At 43.2% G+C, this 22564-nt stretch overlaps 1 protein-coding gene across 1 annotated transcript; it reads left to right on the top strand.

Moving 5' to 3' along the window:
- The first annotated feature begins 16118 nt into the window (after positions 1-16118).
- LOC133905119 (uncharacterized) lies at positions 16119-18019 on the top strand. The gene has a single exon (XM_062346832.1). The coding sequence runs from the start codon at positions 16765-16767 to the stop codon at positions 17620-17622; it is 858 nt and encodes a 285-aa protein (XP_062202816.1). The 5' UTR covers positions 16119-16764; the 3' UTR covers positions 17623-18019.
- The last annotated feature ends 4545 nt before the right edge of the window (positions 18020-22564 follow it).

The raw sequence follows: 22564 nt of genomic DNA, 5'->3' as shown, positions 1-22564 counted from the left end.
ATTGATAGTGATGATGAGACTTATGATCCAGCTAATCCCGATCATGAAGATTATTTCTAATACATGTAATACTATGTTATTTTGTAATTATGTTTTGTTTATTTTGCATCTCTTTCTAAGTACTTCTTGTTTATTTGTGCTTATTGGTTTACTCTTTTTAATTGCAGGTGATTGAACAAAGATGGTGGGCGGTGGGATGAGGAAGCTAACGTCCTTGTACCGAAGGACAATGACCGCTGCACCGGGGGAGAGTAGGAGGAGGAGCAGCCGCAGGAGGGAGTCGTCGCCTGCCGTCCCGTCGCGTGAGGAGGAGGAGGAGGAGCAGGTGCCCCAAGAGGACGCCGAGGAGGCGCAGGAGGACGCGCAGGAGGACGACGAGGAGGCGCAGGAGGACGCGCAGGAGGACGACGAGGAGGAGGCGACAGCAGGGGGTTCCGCTTCCTCTAGTTCGTCGAGCGTCTACTTGCGAGGTCCCGCGAGCCTCCCTCAGCGACCGATACCTCGTGAGAGACGCCCGCTGATTCGACCCGAGGGGGAAAAGTAAGTAACTTTAGATGTTATCACTACTTTATATGATATGTTGAAAATCAAAATAGAAATTAATAATTTTTCTTAATCACTTGGGCAGGAACTGGACGATTGTGGCGAGTGGAGGTGCTCACACACGCCAAGTCAATGGCATCCTCGGTCTTCTGTGCAAGGAGCACTTCCCTGGCCTGGTTGAGTACGCCGGAGTGACGGGGCCGGCCTACTCGTTTGACCACTACGCCGCCGCCCCCGATGCTGCAGATCGGGCCCGCAAGGTATTCAACAACAAGGCGGAGCGGGTGAAGCAAGAGCTGTGGGTAAGTCTTCCTCGCACTACATTGCTCAATACATCGTATTCATTGGACATTCTTGAAATAATGAATGGATACATCGTGTTTGTATGCAGGATTTCTTTAGATGCCAGGACGGACATGAGGCCAGGGCGGATGCGGTGGCTACCAAATGCTGCAAAAAACTCGTCGTGGACATGCATTACGAGGCGCGCATCCAGGCCGTCGTAACTTACCACGGGACCGTCCTTGGAACGAAGGTCACCAAAAGGGACGCAAGAACCATGACGCTGACCCGGGACCAGTACCTGCAGGTAAATACAGAACATTAATACTGATTCCTTTTGAGATTAAGTAGGCTTAATTTCATCTTCTGATATGTCATGTACTTGATGGCCTGTAGATGATTCCTTATTGGTGCGCCGCGCATACCCAGTGCTGGGAACAGATGGTGGACAATTGGTGCTCACGCGAGTGGGAGGAGACGCACAACTTGTGCCGGGAGCGGCGTTTGATGATGCCAGGTGTAGCACACCATCAAGGCAGCCGCAACCTCAGCAGATACGCAGAAACATGGGTACGCGAATTCATTTATTTATTCTAACGCTCAATTCTGCATGATTTCTAATCATCTTGCTGTTTTTCTCGCAGTCGGCGTCACATGGTGGCCAGCCTTGCTCCATCTTCAAGGCATTTGCTATGGCCCACAAGGGCAAGGCGACGTCCGACGTCGACTACAACCCGGAGGACGGGCCCGAGGCGTACAGCAATGCGACCGTCCACAACCGCCTTAGTGAGTACACATCGATGGCAAGGGAGGTCCATGGGCCAGAGTATGATCCGAGCACCGAGGACCTTGATGGAGAAGTCGTCATGAGGGTGGGAGGAGGCAAGAAGCATGGGCGATACTGGATTGGCGACGGCGCAATCGACTCGGCCGCTACTCCCAGTCTCTCCCAGATTCGAGCAAGCAGCACGAGCACGAGCCCGGCCATACGACCTCGGAAGGACACTTCACACCACCAGGTGGAGGCACTCGAGGTTATTCCTGGTTTATTCGTCGTTCATTGGTTTTTTCATACCTTTCCTTTGCATTATTGTAACATTGGGGTGAATATATTGTAGGCCCAGCTGGAACAAGAGAGGAGGATATGGGAGCAAATGCAGGCGACGATGGAGAGGGTGGAGGCCGAGCGGGAGGCCGAGCAGCGGAGGATGGTGGAGATTCTTCAGTACATGCAAAGTCTTGGCGCCGCTACGGGTGTAGCTCCGCCACCTTCGCTATTCGCTCCACCTCCACCTCCACCTCCTCACTATTCTACTCCTGTGAGTATAAATGTTTTAGTTTGTATGTTCATGCTTACGGTCAAACCTAGTGGAGTATGAAAGTTTTATTCATGTATGGTATATATTTATCTTGTCTCACACATGCAATCTCTTCTCCTTTGTGCAGAATCAATCGGCGGCATCGAACGATCCTCATGCTTCAGCGAATCCTTCACCAAATCAGTCTCATTGACCATCTTGGTGATGATACTTGTGGTTGTTAATGGTACTTCTATTTGCAATTATGGTTGTAGATGATGGAGCACTTGGATTACTTGTGAACTTATTTGTGATATATTGTGAGACATATGACGTTTGTGATATATATGTGGTGTTGGTGATATATATGTGCTGTTGATGATATATATGTGATGTTGGTGATATTTGTTATATATATATATATCTTCTGTTTGTTTGGATGGGATGTAAAAAACAAATAAAAAAGGCTGTTTTCAGTCACTTTGCCGAGTGCAATGGCCATGACACTCAGCAAAGTGACAACATGCTTTGCCGAGTGCAAAGGCCATTGCAGTCGGTAAACATCAAGATTTGCCGAGAGCCACGGTCCAGGCACTCGGCAAAGATGGCCTCTTTGCCGAGTGTCCTCCCGGTGGCACTCGGCACAGACGCCACCTTTGCCGAGTGTTTGATTCACTGGCGCTCGGCAAAGCGGAGACCTTTGCCGAGTGTCAGATTAGCACTCGGCAAAACCTTTGCCGAGTACCCGATAAAGTGCACTTGGCAAAGAGGTCTTTGCCGACAAACTGTTTACCGAGCGCCCTTTGCCGAGTGTAGCACTCGGCAAAGCCTTTGCCGAGTGTATATCGTCTTTTGCCGAGGCACTCGGCAAAGAAGCTGTCTCCGGTTGTGATCGATTCATGTCTGATCGATTGCGGCACAATATTATTGCATCCATGCAGGTATCTGTACATATACGCCTCCGGCGTGTGGACCGGCGTTGAGGGCAGGAGCAACGACGGGCGCTACGCCTCCGCTCAGATGCCCATGGTCAGGTGCTCCTGGAGCAGCCCCACGCCGTGCCGCTTTGGCATCAGCGGGCGCGTGCTCTCCTTGGGCGAGGACAACAGCAAGGACGCGTTCGTCCTCGCCACCGGAGGTGTGTACCGTGTCGTCCCGCCCGGCCTCTGCGGCGTTCCTCCGCAGCCGCCACAGTGGCCGCCGGGGAGAGGCTGGATGCTGTCCTTGGGTGTGTTCGCCTTGGCGTTTGCATTCTATCTGATCTACTCGACCATGTGTGCCGGCGGAGGAACGACAGTAACCAGCATCGGTTGCTGCGTTATTACAAGTGAAAATGTGACAAACAACTACCCCAAAGCTGAGCACGGAGCATAGCTCCCGGGTGCCGAGTGAAGACATAAAACTATACGTCATTGTGAAGCACGTATTGGTAAGCATAGGTCTTACTGAGTTTCAGTGCTTCAATTCTGTTCCTTGTGTAAATATTTATATGGGTGAAACGAGATAAGAGTGTACGTATGTATGGAAGGAGGTCTGCGTATGATGGTCCTTGTAAATCTATATATTGGCTGTGTCCACGAACAACAGTCAGTCAGTCACCATGCATGCATGCGTATGGTACTATGTCTTCAGCTTTATACGGCTTTATTTAGCACTGACACCAGTCACCAGGAGATGTGTATACGCTGCCTTCTTACGATATCAAGCTAAGGAGTTTACGGTGCTCAAGCTGATGGCTTTTGATCTGCTTCCCTGATGTAAATCAAGTGGAATTGTGCTTTTGCATGGATGAAACATTGCTGATACCGACTACCACCAAGTGATATGCATGACTGATTTGCTGTTGTTGTTTATTGCGGTGGGTCCCACGAAGAATTGTGTCTGGTTTAACGTCATGAGTTTAAACATGTTAATTAACTATAACTTTCACTCTAAATTAAAACTTTTATAATTAATTAGGCTAACTAATTAATGATCATCTGTGTACCTGCAATGCACGAGTGGAAATCATATGCATTTTGCAAATTTTTCTTTTCATTAGTCCTACTTGCTCCAGCTGAACGTTTGACATCTGTTGGTAATATGTTATTGGCAAAATTAGGTGGATATCATCGCAAAAGTGTCCATATTGGAAAATACCATCGGCTGTGAGGATGACATACGGGCCCAGAACCCACATGTCATCCTCACACCGATGATATTTTCCAACTTTTGCAATTTTTGCGATGGTACCCAACAAATTGCCCCGTTATTTGTTACGTTATCGATATCACTTAAATACATAGAGCTAATACAGGCTGGAGATTTCTTTCATATTGGTTTTTATTTTTGTGCAGGGATTTTGGCTAGAGATGCAGGACATCATAAGCTAATTTTGAGGGTTATCAGAGCTGTCATAACATCAAGGTGTTTTGGTTCCATTTTCTTTGTTGAATTCTTCCTACAGGTATCCATATTTGTTACAGCATCACTTATGCAATATGGAAATACAAATGGTTATATTCAGTTGGCCTCCATGTTTTGGTACGAAATGTGGTATATCACATTACCACATAATTCAGCTCTGGAATGGTCCAGCGGTGTAGGCTTGTTACTTTTGATTTGTTCTACCTTCCAACCAGACATCCTTCTATGTTGGTTCCTTTGTTTATCTCATTATTGCCTATTTTATTAAGTGTGTTTTGAGCCGATCTTATTATCCAGCCGATGGACACATATAGGTTGCGTCCTGCAGGATCTACATTTCTGGAAAAGTAGGGGATCTAAATGATCTGCTGGACTTGGTTTCTCTTCTGCAGGTGGGTTGCAATAGGTTTCATCCAAAGAATCCAAGTGAATAATTTGCGGGTATAATATTCAGCTCAAGGTATTGCAACATGAGCTTCCATGTACAGCAACAGGGCTTAAAGTGAAGGGTTGGACTATATTATTGACAGGCCTTAATACAAGGCCTACTACTTGTGGCTGCATGCATGGAACATTAACTCAAGGTAGTCTCGCCGGAATCGATCGCTCGGCTAAATGGCGATGGAGTATCACGCCAGACCACTGACCTCCTGCAAATACTCTCAAAATGAGATAAGTAACACATGTACGTGGGCATCTAGAAGAATATATACAAGGAAACTAGTTTGGCAAGACCAGCCCAATAATCTTTTAGCCTTAGCAAGCTTACGACCCATGTTAATTAAATACAAATATGTATACACGTATGTATACGACGACCTTGCATGTTGCCAGTACATGTGTGTTCCAGAAGCTTCCAGGCAAACTCTACACTCACAACGCACGGCTGCATAACAGCTCGGCAAGTTCCATTTCTTATCTGGAGCGTCGAGTAACAGAAAGCAGTAGGCGGAGGAAGAAACACACATGCATGCGATTTTAAGCTAGCCTCTCTTGTCGATGGGACCATAGACTCAGCTGGGCCTCTATCTCAGTGATTAGCATGCATGTAGATCGAGAACGTGGATCAGCAGGGTTGAGCCTTAAACGAGCTAACAAGTCATGAGCGAGGGGAGGAACGACCTTCACTTATCTTGGCCGGACGGCGCTCTTGTCAAACGAAAAAGTGATGGTGCCCTTCCATCACCTCTGCTCCTTCCACCGCCAACCACCACACTTGCCTATAAAAGGCCATCAGGTTGCCACTCGCAAGGGGTCTTTGATCTCCAGTACGGGGACACACATATTTTTCATCCTCCGCCGCCACCATACACAGCACGTACACCCATCCATTTGAGAGAAGGAAGAGCACAAGAAGTGAGCGCACAAGGTGGGCGATCGTCATGGCCGCGTCGATGAATGGTGAGGTACCATGCCGGCTCTTGCATCTCCCCTCCCTCCTTCTCATGTGCTAGGTGGCACGCCGATAAAGTGACTTGTGGGCGGGTGCCAACCAGATACTGGCTAGCTCGCAGGTATGATGAGATCCATCCGATGTATAGGTACAAGCTAGTCGTTTTAAGCGCTTCACTGGTACAAAAGGTCTGTGAGACCCATGTCATTTGGTCGTCAGTGTTTACACGCGTACGGTTGGGTTGGGATCCATGTATGATCTATGGGTTTGTGATATGAGTGGCTGGAAGGAAGTTTGTTGGTGGGGATCAGTATATGATCCGTGGATCTGTGGTAGAGACAGATGGTTTGAAAGGTAGTATGTTGGTGGGGATCAACATATGATCCGTGGATCTGTGGTAGAGACAGTTGGTTTGAAAGGTAGTATGTTGATGGGGATTGACATATGATCCGTGGGTTTGTGGTAGAGATAGATGGTTTGAAAGGTGGTGCGATGGTGAGGGGTCGCCTTATGATCCATGGGTTGGCGGTACGAATGGTACAGAGAAGTGGCATGTTTGGTAGGGATCAGTGTATGATTCATGGATCCGTGGTAGATACGGATGATGTGGAAAGCAGCGTGATGGTGTGAGATCGATGTATGATCTATGGGTTTGTGATATGAGTGGTTGGAAAGTGGTATGATTGGTTGGGATCAACTCATGATCTGTGGGCTTGTGGAACGGGTGGCAGAAAACTGCATTCGCAATCAATGACTCATGATCAGTATGAGATCAATATGACAATGCTATAGAATCTATCGAGGGTGATGAGATGTTAAGTATGCCTTATGGTGATGCCGTAGAGCTGAGTAAAAGGGCCACGCTCTCACGGATTAAGTCATATGAAATTTATTGGGTATAAGGCACAAGTGCACACATGATTATTTACGTACATGTGTGGCAATGCTTTCTCTCTGAAGCGCAGGAAACCAGGATGTTTTCATTTAAAGAATTAACTAGGGCCGATCAGTGCCAAGTATATCCATAAATGAGATACAATATGATAAAGCATGGCAGAGTTAGGTTCAAGACCATGTGCAGTGATGCCGGAGATTTAGCAAAAAGTCTTATGTTCGATTCATTATTTTTCGTGACCGACGAGGCTGGAAAACTTTACAATGTCGTGATCGATGAGGCTGGACACATTACATTCGCAACTGATGAGGCCGAACACAATCCAAAGCTTTTAGCTTGAACTCCGTGCATGGCGGAATATGACATTAAGTTGCTCGACGGGGTGATGAGCTTAGCATTTTTTTTCTCTCATGCAACACATCATACATCTTTGAAGTACATGACAGGAGACTTGAGATTGACGACGTTTGACGCTGCGGATATAATTAACTAGAGTTCTTATGAGGCCTTAGGATTCAAGGATTATGCAATCGTCTATATATTTAGGCGTCATACAGGGATCTATGTAAGAAGAGGAGACTTGCAAATTCTTAGGGATGAATAAAGGATACAAGTTTCCTATTTAGTTTGTGTTCTTGTGTGTTTCATTTATTTACTCGTATACAATTATATACTGGCACGCCCACACTCAATTCTGCCATACGCAGAGAAATTTGACTATTTCTCTCATGGAAAACAAATTGTAAATTTGAGTATTTCTCTCGTATACAATTGTGGCGGGATAAATTCACATTCCTATTGCAACTGTATAGGTGCCAGTCAATGGGATACATGTATTCAGTTATGCAATATGATATTGTTCCCTTTTATTTGGCGAAATATCATACCTATCTCAAGGAGCATCTCTGCGACCAGTTAGGTGCCAGCAGAGTTTCCATCACATTGTAATACTGTCATCAGATTAATTCCCGAATTGTGGTGAAAGACCATACCACAACCCAAGTCATTTTATCAACTCTAGTGCGACCGCTTTACTACTACGGTGCTAGCCAATATAGTTGAAGGGTTTCACAGTTCCACATGTACCGCACTGGCATACTTTACTGCTCTCGATATTCCTTAGTTGAGGCGAAAATTCATACCACGTCCAAGGTGTTTCTTGACTCTACTGAAAATAAGGGCAAACGTAGAGAAGAGAAAGAGGAGGGGAGAGAGAGAGATGTATGCTCAAAGGCCATGAACAGAGTAAAATATGGAATTATTTGTTTGGGAACCGCCTCATGTTTCCCATGAATTCACTTATTCCTCGAATGAAGAAATTCTTCCTAATCCAACTCCATTGTTCTTGAAGAACTCATCTTTCTTATGCAAAAACAGGTTACTTGCATCTCAGGAATTGCATCAGGGCCGTACCACAACAATATATGATGAGCAAAAAGAGGCGATGGCAATAGCTCCATGTCTCCCGGTCACATCTGGTAGCAACCGAAGTGCAAAAGCCAAAAATCCGGAACATGGGGACCAGTCCAAGGTTAAGGTTACCGACCGGAGCTCGGTTTGTACCCAAATCCGAGGGGGAGGAACCCTTTCCTCACGGCAAACGTCGCATGCCAGCACGGTTTGTACCCAAATCCGAGGGGGAGGAACCCTTTCCTCAGGCAAGGCAAGCACTACCAACTTTGGCTCAGTTTTTCCCAAAAGGTTGGGAGAAGCACATGCAGAATGAAAATAATGATGATCCAGATTCATTAATAAATAAAGTCTCTTGCAACATGGCATACCTCACCGAAGACACAGAATCTGAAAGTGAAATAGTGTTTACACCACACGAATGTGAAGAGTTATGTGATGATGCCTTACCAACAAAAGAGAGAGAGCTAAGGAGGTTAACATGAATTTGCGTGGAGGTAAAGAATTACCAGAGCCCTCAAAGTCAAGGGAGTATAGAACAGAGAAAGGAAAGTTTGCCTCTAACAAAGAGGTGGTCCCTCCTCGGGAGATAGAGAAATCCATAGAGAAAGGAGAACATGATTCGGAATATAACACTATAGCTCACTTAAAGTGTATCCCAGCTCTCTTGAGTATCTACGATGCCTTGGTGTTGCTACCCGAATTAAGAGAAGCAATTATCGCAGGGTTGCAAAAGCCACACTTGTATCAAGCAACTATGGAGAGACACCGCCTATATGATAATCCCTTATATGTAAATTATATTACCTTTCTGAATATGATGAGATAATGGAACATGGTGATCATAATCGTCCTCTATACATAGAGGGAAATATTGGGGCTGCACATCTACGGAGAATATTGATAGACCCCGGCTCTGCCGTAAACATTCTTCCTATCCGTAGCTTGACACGAGCAGGCTACATAATGGAGGATTTAAGCCCTACCAAAGTAGTGATTTTTGGGTATGATAATCATACTAAACCCGCCCTTGGTGTCATCACTGTAAAGTTGCATATGTCAACTTTTAGCTTCAAAGTGAAATTCTTTGTTATAGAAGCCAACACGTCATATTCAACACTTTTGGGGCGACCATGGATACACAAATATCGTGTGGTTCCTTCAACACTTCACCAATGTCTAAAGTTCCTGGATAGTAATGGAGAGCAGCAACGTATTGTTGGAAATACCACTCCTTATACCACACAGGAGGTACACCATGCTGATGCTAAGTACTATTTTCCAACTATGGAGACAGAGAAACATCAGGGGCGAATAACACCATCTTCAGATGTACTAATTACACCGAGCTCCTCTTCCTCTCTCAAAGAGATGGAGTTCTTAATTGCACCTTGCTCAACTTCTAAAAAGAAGACCACTTTTTCAAGAACACGAGGAGGCCGAGAGCAGGATCATGTCAAATCTTACACTGCTATCCCCTATCAATATGAATCCATGTCGGAAGTGTTATTAGGAGATTCTGCATGTAGGGGCTCATCTAGTACAACCCCAATTTTGTTAAAAGCAGAGACTACTTTCTCCTCTTCTACATCGGCTATGCCAACGAGAGTTAAGGGGTGCCCAATGCCGACAACCCCAATTTTATTGAAGGCGGAGGGCACTGCAACTGAATCCCTAACGGCTGCGACTCCGGAGCTATTAAGAGCGGAGGCACTTACAACACTGAACGCTCATGTGACAAGGTTACGCATAAAACCCTTGGTGAATTCATCCACTACGGAGCATTCACATGAACCATTAATGCTAACAGTGCCAGGAACTAAATCTCTAACTAAAACAAGTTTTGCAGGCACTCCTGAATGCCAATACTTGTCCCTTGAGGAGGGAGACACTTCACCCTCCCTTGTGCTACAGGGGCATACATTTTCCCCCCTGCAACCTCCTCCCTTGTACACCTCTACAGCGACACCATTGGATGTATGGGCTATCCGAAGTATACGTGATCACGCCTTTCCCACCATTTTCTACAAAGTTCCACAAGAGCTACTATGTAACCGTGTGTATGGACTACCAGGTACAAATTCTAATAGTGAAGAAGCACTCGCATCTATGAAAGTAGAATCGAGAATGATTCCTTTATTGAAAAGGCTGGAATACATTTACAACGAAATTGCAGGTTGCCATCACCACCTGTTGTATGTGAAGAATGGTGGGAATGAGCAGAGCGACTAATCAAGAAGGGTCGCACGTCACATGCGAAGTATGGACTGGGTTATCATGAGAAAAGTTCCTCGGATGGTGAAGAAGAACTTGAACAATTAGAGTGCGTAAACATTTGCACGACCTCCACAATGACAATGAGTTATTGGGAGGACTCCTCTTCTAATGAGGAAGGCATTGTATACTTATATCCAACTCTCCACGAGTCCCGCTCTTTTAAAGCAACAGCAAATGCTTGCCATGGGTTGACAAATAAAGAATATCTTTTGTGTATAATTCATGAAGCGATGCCCATTACTCATGGGGAAGTCCTAGATGTTGCCCCAGCTCCTAAACAACTAGAGGAGGGTGTTCAACTCACTGTAGATGAGTTGGTTGAAATCAATTTGGGAACTGAGGAAGAACCAAGGCCTACATATGTTATTGCCTACCTTACCCCCATGGAGCGAGAAGAATATAGAGGGTTTTTGATGGAATACAGGGATTGCTTTGCTTGGTCATACAAGGAAATGCCAGGGCTTGACCCAAGCATTGCCACACATAAGTTGGCAATTGATCCGCAATTCACCCAATAAAGCAACAACCGAGGCGCTTTCGCCCCGAGTTGCAAGATCAAATAGTTGCTGAGGTAGATAAATTAATTGCTGCAGGCTTTATAAAAGAAGTACAATATCCCCGCTGGTTAGCAAATATTGTGCCTGTAATGAAAAAGAATGGGCAGATTCGGGTCTGTGTTGATTTTTGTGACCTTAATCGTGCTTGCCCTAAAGATGATTTTCCCATCCCTGTCACTGAAATGGTTATAGATTCTACTACAGGATATGAGGCTCTTTCCTTCATGGACGGGTTTTCCGGCTACAATCAAATTAAAATGCACGAGCAGGATGTTGTTGACACCACTTTTAGGACACCAAGAGGTAACTATTACTATACAGTGATGCCTTTTGGATTGAAAAATGCTGGTTCAACTTATCAAAGAGCCATGACATATGTGCTTGATGACCTCATTCATCAATCTGTAGAATGCTATGTTGATGACATGGTGGTGAAAAGTCGAGAATGCTAACATCACATTGAAGATCTTAGAGTAGTATTTGAAAGATTGAGACAGCATCAGTTGAGGATGAATCCGCTTAAATGTGCTTTTGCTATCCGATCAGGTGTGTTCCTTGGCTTTATTGTTCACCATCGTGGTATTGAAATTGAGCCAAAAAAGATTAAAGCAATCATACAAATGCAACCCCCTCAAAATTTGAAAGAGCTGAAATCTTTGCAGGGAAACTTGGCCTACATTCGGAGATTTATATCTAATCTTTCAGGTCGCATCCAACCTTTCTCTAAGCTGATGAAGAAAGGTGCGCCATTTGAGTGGGATGAACAATGCCAAAATGCTTTCAAGAGCATCAAAAGGTATTTATTAAATCCTCCCACTTCAGCAGCTCCTGTAAAGGGGCACCCTCTAATATTATAAATCTCAGCTCAAGATGTCTCTTTAGGTGCGCTCCTTGCACAACATAATGAGGAAGGAAAAGAGGTTGCATGTTACTACTTGAGTCGTAGTTTAGTTGGGGCTGAAAGAAATTACTCAGGTATTGAAAAGTTATGTCTTGCATTGATATTTGCTTTAAAGAGATTGAGGCATTATTTGTTGTCTCATGAAATTCGGCTTGTTGCCAGGGCAAACCCAGTGAAATATGTCCTCAATCGCCCCGCACTTCTTGGGAGGCTTGGCAAATGGACAGTCCTAATGATGGAATTTGGCGCTACATATGTTCTGCAAAAGGCTGTCAAGGGACAAGCGTTGGCGGATTTTCTTGCAGCACACCCTATTCCCGATGATTCTCCCTTGATAAATGACCTTCCTGATGAGGAGGTATTCAATGTTAATACTGAAACATGGGAGTTATTTTTTGATGGTGCACCGCGAAGGAGAGCTGGCGCTGGGCTAGTATTTAGGTGTCCTAATGGTGGAACACTGTATCACTCTTTTTCTCTCCTCAAAGAGGAATGCTCAAATAATAAAGCGGAATACGAGGCTCTAATCTTTGGTTTACTATTAGCATTATCTATGAACATTCACAATTTGCATGTTTATGGTGACTCACAATTAATCATTAGGCAAATAAAAGGTGTTTATGAGGTGCGTAAACCCGAGTTGGTGCCTTACTGTGAGGTTGCACAAAAGTTGTTGGAAAAGTTTGAAAATATTCAGGTGGATCACATTCCAAGGGGCGAAAAGCATCAGCTGATGCTTTAGCTAAATTGGCAACAACACTTGTTTTCCTTGATAGTGAACCTATACAGGTTAGGGTGGAAGAAAGATGGCTACTACCTACAGTGTTAGAGCTTATTCCAAACAAATATGAGGTGAATACTATACTCGTGGCCAATGTTGAACAAGATGATTGGCGGAAGCCATTCTTAGACTATTTTAATAATGCCAATCTGCCAAGTGATCCTGTAACTAGGCGTCATTTTTTACGTCAAGCTCCTTCTTATTTACTTAAGGCTGGGATTTTATATAGGAGATCTTTCGATGAGCTTCTTCTTTGATGTGTTTCCCAAAGCGAGGCTGATCAAATACTAAAAGAGGTGCATTCTGGGGTATGTGGTGGCCACTAATGTGGCGCAAAAATGTGCCATAGCATTAAACTGGCTGGGTATTATTGGCCAGGAATTATGATTGATTGTTTGAACATCGCTCGGTCATGCCATCTTTGCCAGATACATGGCGACTTCAAGCACCGACCCCCTGTTCCACTCCATCCAACTATACCATCATGGCCATTTGATGCTTGGGGCATTGATGTGATAGGCCCTTGTGATCCCCCTTTAGCTAGGGGACATCGATTCATTTTGGTGACCACTGATTATCTCTCTAGATGGGCCGAAGCAGTGCCACTACAGGAAGTAAAGACAAGCAATGTTATTAATTTTCTAGAGCAAAATATCATCTATCGCTTCAGTGTTCCACATCGTATTACTTCTGATAATGGCCTTGCCTTCAAGTCACATAAGATGACTCAATTTGCCGTGAAATTTAAGATACAATGGAATTTTACTACTGGATACTACCCACAAGCCAATGGGATGATTGAAGCATTCAATAAGACCCTCAGAAAAGTGTTAAAAAAGACCATTGCTAGAAATAAAAGAGATTGGCATGATCGGGTGTATGAAGCTTTGTGGGCGTATCGTGTTACAGTACGCACACCCACACAAGCCACACCATATGCTTTAGTTTTTGGTAGTGAAGCTGTCTTACCACTCGAAATTGAGATCCCATCTCTTCGTGTGGCGATACATGATGAACTGACTAAAGATGAACAAATTTTATTGCGGTATCAAGAACTGAATGTTGTCGAAGAGGTTCGACTGAACGCATTACAAAGCCTAGAGTTATACCGTAAGAATATGGTACGAGCTTATGATAAGCTTGTAAGGACACGAGTATTTAGAAAGGAGGAGCTGGTACTTGTACTCCGCCACCTTATTGTGCTCAAAGGAAAGGCTCGGGGCAAGTTCTAGCCGAAATGGGAAGGGTCTTATACTATTGAACAGGTTTATGATGGAGGCGCTTATCAACTCATCGATCAGGAAGGATTACGGCCAATGCCTCCTATTAATGGCCGGTATCTTAAGAAGTACTTCGCATAAAGTTGTTTTTCTTTCTTTCTTTTGGTTGCATTAACCCCTTGGACTACAACATGAAAAATGGGTTTTCTTTTGCTTCCATGACAAAACTCCATGGGTGTCCATATACACCCAACAATAAATAGGCTTTCCTACGTTGCACTTGGCCGGTGGCTTTAGGTTTGGCTGCTGGAAGACTTAGCAAGAGTATGATGAGTGGTTGTTCACAATCGACACACTACACAAGCACACAGTCACATGTTTTAGGACCAAGGCGTTAGGGATTGACTTGAATTGGATCTAAAGCGACAAGCCATTGTTCACCTTGTTTTCCTTCTCATTCGTTCAAGAGAGACATTAAGCCCCGGGGAAAAACCTATAGGAAGAAGAGCAAGAGAGGGCTACCTGACTTAACATAAGTTATAGCTTAGTGTGTAGCTCTTGCCACCCCGGCGAGCTATAAGCAAGGGTCCTTAAAAAAAGAGAGACTATGCCCGCAAGGTTTAGTTCAGAAAGTGTGGATGGTGGGATCTCAAAGGTCTTACAGTTGAAGTACGGAAAGCACTCAAGTCTCAACCGAGACGATGTCAAAATGGACCAACAAAAGACAAAGCATGTCTCATGGAAGTATGTGTGATCATATACGCAATCTGGATGAAAGTGCGTCAATTTTATGATGGAAATTCAAGGAATTAAAAGGAGTCTATGCAATACAACAAGGACAGGTTTATGAAATCTCCAGATTGACCGGAGGGAGATCACCTTCCACCACCCTTGCAACAAAATTGAGGCATTCCTATAGCCTTTAACCCCATGAAAACAATTATCTATATCAGCCACGCCTAATGTCTCTCGAGGGGTGCAGGGTTGGCAGCGTGCTCCAGCAGAAGAGATAGTTCAAGAAGGTCTCCACCGTCTTCAGAACAACCACACGAAAACATGCAAGTCACTTCTAATGATGATCTCAAGGGAAATAGCTTTGGTCACAACCATTCATCGTCAGGGGTGAAGCCCAGTGGGCCGACCGTGGTGCACCGGCACTAGGGTCCAAACTTTTTTTCAGTTACTTGTACCTATGTTTCACCACTTGTGCACTAGGTCTGCTCAAGGATGTGCACCAGGTCTGCCAGCAACCAGCCCAAGCGTGCAGCCCAGCCAGCCTGGTGCACGGCCCGCAATGGTTCTCCTTGCCTTCTCTAGACTCTTCGCCTCCCCCTCGCCGCACGAGGAGCTCGGTCCTTCACAAAAAAACTGCGGGCACCAGGCAGCAGGGACGCCGGCTCCAAGCCTCCAAGGACCAAGGTAGTCTAGCTTTTCTCTTGTATGGATCATGGATGGCAGCGGCGGGTGGGCGGGCGCCGGGCGGTCGTCCGTATGTACGCGGATGCGAAATTGCGGATTGGTTCATTCTTTTGTTGTTTCTAGCTTGCTCGGATGAATTAAATTGTTCCTTTCTTCTTTTCTTTATTAGATGGTTCGATTTCTTTAGATTCGCTTACCTCCGAGCCACCGGAGAGGTCCACAGCGAGTCAGCGATCGTGAGTCCACACGGTTCTTCAAGCGGACAAGAAGCAAGGTACCAGCTGCTTGCCTCCAAGGAACACCCATGCGCAAAGGTGGTGGGTGGATTTTTTTTTTCTTTTCCTATTTGTCAGTTTTGGCTTATTAGTTGTCAATTGCTTCAAGATTTTGGTAGGATGCTCCATGTTACAAACTGCCCTGAATTATGTTGATCGAAAATTGCCCTAAATGTTCAATTGCTTCAACATTAGAGGAATGCGTTTAATTTAGTTATATTGTGATTTTGATCACTGTACTTTTTGTGTGATCTAGGAGTTTGAAATGGGGGATTTGCAAATTGCAAAGAAAGGACTGGAGGAGAGGAATTGGGACTTTTGACTCCTTTGAGAACTGAACTCATTACAGTTATACAAAAATGTCAAGTAAGCTTATCTGCTTAATTCTTATGGATGCTTGATCAATTTATTTTTTTTATGTTGAATAATGTAATTGAGTTTTTGAATAATGTGTGATGACAAGTAAACTTATGGAAAGATGGTTGAAAAGGAAAACGCCAGACGATACTACTAATGTTGGGAATTCTCGTCAACAAGATACCGATGCTATGAATTTAGCTCCACAAGATATCAATTGGGAAGAGGAGATCCAATTTGATACAGGCAAAAGGAAAGAAATAACTACTTACCATCCTAATATCAGAGAAGTGGTAAGAAGAAGGTACTTACAAAATGGGCCTTATCAACCTCGTACTCTTGATTTTCCATGGACTCGGATTGGGGAAAAAAAAATAAGGTTTAATCCTGAATGGTTTGATGAGTTTGGAAGTTGGCTTGAATATAGCGAATCCAAGGATAGAGCCTACTGCTTTACTTGTTTCTTGATGAGAGACTGCACTAAGAAGGAGGCCGGATATAAATCTTTTGTTGTAGATGGTTGGAATAGTTGGCATAATAAAGATAGACTAAAAGATCATGTAGGTGGTGTTGGCAGCACTCATAATATAGCATTAAAAAATTATGATGCTTTGTTGCAAAGAGAACAACATATTGATGTTGCTATTCAAATACAGAGTGAATCTTCTAAGAATGCATATTTTGTTCGACTTAATGGCGCAATTGATACCTCCAGATTGCTACTGAAGCAAGGATTGCCTTTTAGGGGCCATGGTAAGTCAAATAAATCCTACAACAAAGGAAACTTCAGGGAACTTTATTGCTTGCTTAACAGAACAGAATGCAGCTTTAGCCAAGGTATTGACAATTGATGCTACAGATAATAGTCTCATGGTGTCTTCTGATATCCAAAAGGACATTGTTAAATGTTTTGCATATGAGATTTTGCATTCCATCATTGGAGATATTGGTCATGATATGTTTTGCTTGCTAGTTGATGAGTCCAGAGATGTCTCTTGCAAAGAACAAATGGTTGTGATCTTGAGATATATTGATAATTGTGGACTTGTGAAAGAGAGTTTTGTTGGCCTTGTTCATGTGAAAGAGACAACTTCTTCCAACCTCAAGTCATGTATTGATTATTTATTTGCAAAATTTAAGTTGAGCTTGAAACAAGTAAGAGGCCAGGGATATGATGGTGCCAGCAACATGCGAGGTGAGTTCAATGGATTGCAATCATTGATCATGAGAGAAAGTAATACTGCATATTATGTGCATTGCTTTGCTCATCAACTTCAACTAGTAGTTATGGCTGTCGTTAGAAAGCATACAAGCATTGGTAATTTTTTTAGTATGATTTCTACCTTGTTGAATGTGGTGGGTGGATCTTCAAAGAGAAGGGATATGGTTCGAGATTTCAATCTTGAAGAAATGCGTAAGACCTTAGGTTGTGGGTTGCTTAAAACCGGGACAGGATTAAATCAAGAGCAATATCTTCAAAGACCTGGAGATACTCGTTGGAGTTCTCATTATAAATGTCTTAAAAGTTTAGTTGACTTGTTCCCAACAATTGTCAAAGTGCTAGAATTTGTGGAGACAGAAGACAGGGATGGAAAAAATATAGAATAAGCATGTGGTCTTCAAGTGTACTTCTAGTCTTTTGCATTTGTCTTCTATTTACATCTCATGTTGACTATTTTAATGATCAAAAATACCTTATCAATTGCATTGCAACAGAAAGATCAAGATATTGTGAATGCTATTAACTGTGTGAAAGCAACTAGAAGCTATTTGGATGAACTTAGAAGAGACGGGTGGGAGAAAGTCTTAGGTGAAGTGTATGCATTTTGTGACAAGCATGATATTTCCAAGTTGGAAATGGATGAGGCATATATTAATCCAAAGAAGCCAAGGCAAAAATCTGGAATTACCAACAAACATCATTTTGAAGTTGATTGCTTTAATGACGTTCTTGATTGGCTACTTCTAGAGCTTGATAGTTGTTTCAATGAGACAACCTCTCAACTGCTTATTTGTTCGGCTGCTTTCAATCTAAGAGATTCATTTCATGATTTCAATGTGGAGAGTTTGATAAACCTAGCTAAATTATATCCCAATGATTTTGATTCTGGAGAATTGAGGGAACTTAACCATCTTCTTTCTCTTTACATTGCTGATGTGCGGGAAGATGATAGATTCTCCAACATACAAACTATTGCTGAGCTTTCAAAAAAAAATAGTAGAGATGAGAAAACATATTTGCTATCCTTTGGTTTATCGGCTCTTGAAGTTAGTACTTGTATTGCCTGTCGCCACTGCTACAGTTGAGAGATATTTTTCGGCCATGAAAATTGTGAAAACATATTTGCGCAATCTTATTGGTGATGAATACATGAGCAATAGCCTCATTTGCTATGTGGAGAAACAAGAAATTCAAAAAATTACAAATGATGTTGTGGTTCGTCGTTTCAAGGCGTTGAAAGAACGTAAATATTAGAAGGTAATGCATTATTTTTATTTGATCTTTTTAATTTAGTTTCTCATTCAAAAATGTTAAGTCATGTTTTTTACATATTTTGTAGGCCATTGAGGTTGAATAGTGTATTTTGCTAATGCCGATCGTATATTGTTCATGATTTCGGCGTTATTTACCTTTATTATGCTATTATAACAAATGTTATGGGATCCTTCATTTTGGTAAGCATTTCTATCGTTACTTCTTTGTTATTTATACATTATGTTAAATTTTTATTATCATATATACGTTAAAGTGTGCACTCAGGTGGTTCATGCTCTAGCTTCGCCCCTGTTCATTGTCCCACAAGTTGAGTCCTCCTGCAGCCTTACTCTTGGTTACCTCATAGCCCAGTGATAAAGGAAAGCCAACAAAACAAATGGCACGCCCGGTGGGACTAAGCAAAATTAGGACTATTATATGGATGCATACGAGCTGCCCCTATGATTACAAATGATGCTATTACTCCTCAGTTCTTGCTATTTCACAAGACTCCACGAATTTAAGCTGGAGGCACAGCTCTAATGGAAGGTTAGAGCTTCTTTGACTTCCTTCTTCTTGGATGCTAGCTCTGATGCTCTCTAAGCAAGTGTTGCCCTGCGCTAATAGCTCGTCAAAACTGGAGACGGCCTCTGAAGCTTCACCCATCATCTTGGTCATGTGAGTTTGCTATGACTGACTCACACTCTTGTTCCATGGAGAGCTCAAGTTGCGCAAGGCGCACTACATTTTCCAATTCCTTAATTTTGGAGAGATGTTGTTTCTTCTTCTCCTTCACGTCTTCCATGAGCCTGTCCCATATTGCACCGTACTTGTCACACCCTAAAATTCCTATTTTAGGTTGTGAGCATTTTAAAACAATAATATAATATTTCCCTGAAATTTGAATGCTTTTTCAAAATTTTGTTTAGAGTTTAAAAAGAATTTGTTTTGTGTGATGAAAATGTATTTATAAAATATTAGAATAGGTTAAGAAATTTCAAAGTTGGATAAATTCTTGTTCTATTTTTCCCATATTATCCAAAAATCCTCCGTGAACAATCTCATCTCACATCATTTTGATCTAATTCAGCATGCATTGCTTTTCCTCAATGTTTTTCTCTCTAGCATGTGGCTCCAAACCAGGATCAAGCCATCAACCTTGCAATGCGTTGGATTGCTAGCATGACAGCACACATGTGCGCTAAAGCCAGCCCAAACCAATTCTCTTGCATGTGCAATTACCTGATCGTTTCATCCACTTCCAAACGATGCTGTCCTTTCACCTGGCAGCCAAGGCCGGCCAACAAAGCTCGAGTTAGTGCTCAATCAAGACACATTGACATCAATTCATCCTCTTTCAATTTCTAGCAATTCATAGTGGAAACCGCCACTTTAATGGCCATAATGGCAATTGAAGCCGGCTACCAGTTACTCCTCGTCACCAACCTCATCTTCTCACGTAGTTTCGGAGTTTAATATGACCTCAAATGCAAATATTGACAATACCAAAGTTGTAGGTCTCGTCGAGAGCTTCGATTTGAACCTATGGAAGTCCCATTTTGGATAATGGACCTAGGAGTTATGGCCCCCAAAATCAGTGCTGCGTAGATAAATCTGAGCTCAAACAGTTTATCTTGTGGTGTATTTTTAAAAATCAAGATGACGTTTTCAGAAGTTTCAATGAATACTAAAGTTGTAGATCTTTTAGAGTACTATAATTTAGAGTCCAGAAACGTCAAATTTGGCGTCCGTACAAAGAAGATATCATCCTCGGAACACAGGCCTGTGATTTAGCGTCGTGCAATCAGATCACAACTTGGGCCTGGGCTGCGATGCGACCCGTCTGCACCATCTCCGTCAACCCCAGGCCTGTATTGTTTTAGTATCCTATCCAACCATAGAGTTCATGGCTACGATGCGACCCCATCTGCACCATCTCCGTCAACCCCAGGCCTTTTCCCTCACCGGCGATACCGAGAGCCCACCGTCGGCCGACTCCTCCATGCCAAACTCCCCTACTCTGCTCTCTGATCTCGCTCTCTTGGTGAGAATCCTAAATAACCACTCCGGAGATACTTTATTTGTATCTTTACTTTCCTGTTTAGGATGTTTTAGCCCCTGCCTTCTATAGTTAATTCTGTTCCAGCCCTTATTATTCAAATAAAATCATCTATTCAAATCTTGTTCGGTGAATTTCATTCAAATCCAAGCAACACTCTATGAATTCACCTAAATCTCGTATCCTATCCAACCATAGAGTTTTTTTTATGATGTGATGCCTCTTTTGATGTATTGTTCTTAGTTATTTGTGTTTTCTCTTTTGTCGGTTGTTCCTGCGAATAGACGACTACGTTCCGAAGCAATACGAGGATCTCCAAGAGCAACAGTTCGGAAATCGATGATCTGCAAAGTCAAGACTTCGGGTTATGCCAGAACCGAGTTTACGAAGATCACTGAGCAGCAACCAGGCAAGTGTCCTTGAACATCTTATACCTATTTTAGGATATTTATGTTAGTTGTTTACCCTTCATGCATGCTTGTCTAAAATGGAAGCCTATAATTAGAGTTTACTAGATTTTGTATGATTATTCTTGTCGCCGTTGATGAGTCATGGGATATGGAAGGGTAGATACGCTAGTTGCTGTCATGGTTGGGGTAAATGTTAAACTTGACTAATGTTTATGCAACAACAATTGGGTATGGTAATCTTGTAGTAACATGGTATAGGGATCCTAACTGGATAATTGGTTGAGGTGGTGCTGCAGGTTTGTGGTTGTTCCTGTGTGGGATCCTAAGGACCGATTTTTGGAGCATGTAACCAAATTAAACCGCAAGCATCCACGGGCATATATGGGTACGGCCTGGTCAATTAATTAGCCACCCCTCCGGTTCTGCGAGCACCATTGGACGGTTGAGTGGCACAAGAGGGGGCTTCTGCAGCGATGTAATCGTCTGTTAGCGGTGAAACCTCAGTGGGTGCTTGCAGGATGGCAGGAGCTTATTAAAGGCCTTGTGGTGATCTCCTGGCGCACACCTCGGAAGTGTGTAAGTGCTTCGTCGGCACGGCAACATGGAGACTGTCACCTGGTAATGCGGGTGATGAAATCACGACCCGTGGGGAAAGATGGGCAAACTCTGCAGAGTATAAAACCGATCGATCAGCCGTGCTCACGGTCAAGAGCGGCTTGGACTTCTTCTTGATTAGTTGGGTTTAGGGTTCTGTTATGTATGGTCGGATAGCCAGGTAATGGGATTACCTGGTGAGTTATGGTAGCCGGATATGGAATATCTGGTGAGTTTGATAGTCGGATGGAATCCAATGAGTTGTTCTTCTTATTTAAGTTGTGTCTTCACACTTAGTAAATAGGATACCTGATTCTGGGAGTTATAGGTCAAGGTTGCTTAGTGCAGTAAACCGGTGTCTAACCATTTCTTGACTTAAGCCCCATGTCATACTTTTCTACACTTACGGAGTACAATATATACTTACATTTGCTATTTTCAATAATAAATATTGCTCAGTTAGAGAAGACCTCATCAAGATCAAGGAAGTTAAAGGCTATATGAAGACGGAGCATTCCGGGTCGCATTACCCCCAGTCGATTGCCTGTGGTGTGCCCAGAAGATACTTAGGAGTCCTCTTGTGTTCTTCCGCTGCTGTCTTATAAACTCTGGTATTTATTTTAATAAAATTATTTTTGTTCGATATATAGAACTGTATATCACTAATAATGTCACCGTATGTATGATAAAATTGATCCTGCCATATATGTGGTGTTCGATATATAGAACTGTATATCACTAATAATGTCACTGTATGTATAATAAAACTGATCATGTCATACATGTGAAATACATTTGGTTATTTTTTTTTGAAAAAAACGGTTGCGAGTACTCTTGAGAGAATCAAGGCCGAGTATTGCAGAGCTGTGAGAGTTCTTTCCAATGGTTAGATGGCCTTGAATGTGTTCTACTGTTCTTCATCACTTCGCAGAGTAGAAACAATGATGGGAACAACACGCTCTGTGTCACCAGAGGTTTTCCTTCAAAGACTCTAACTCACCCATAAAATCG

This window comes from Phragmites australis, chromosome 22 (assembly GCF_958298935.1).
Source record: "Phragmites australis chromosome 22, lpPhrAust1.1, whole genome shotgun sequence".
NCBI lineage: Eukaryota > Viridiplantae > Streptophyta > Magnoliopsida > Poales > Poaceae > Phragmites > Phragmites australis.
This window is presented reverse-complemented; position numbering and strand designations above follow the sequence as displayed.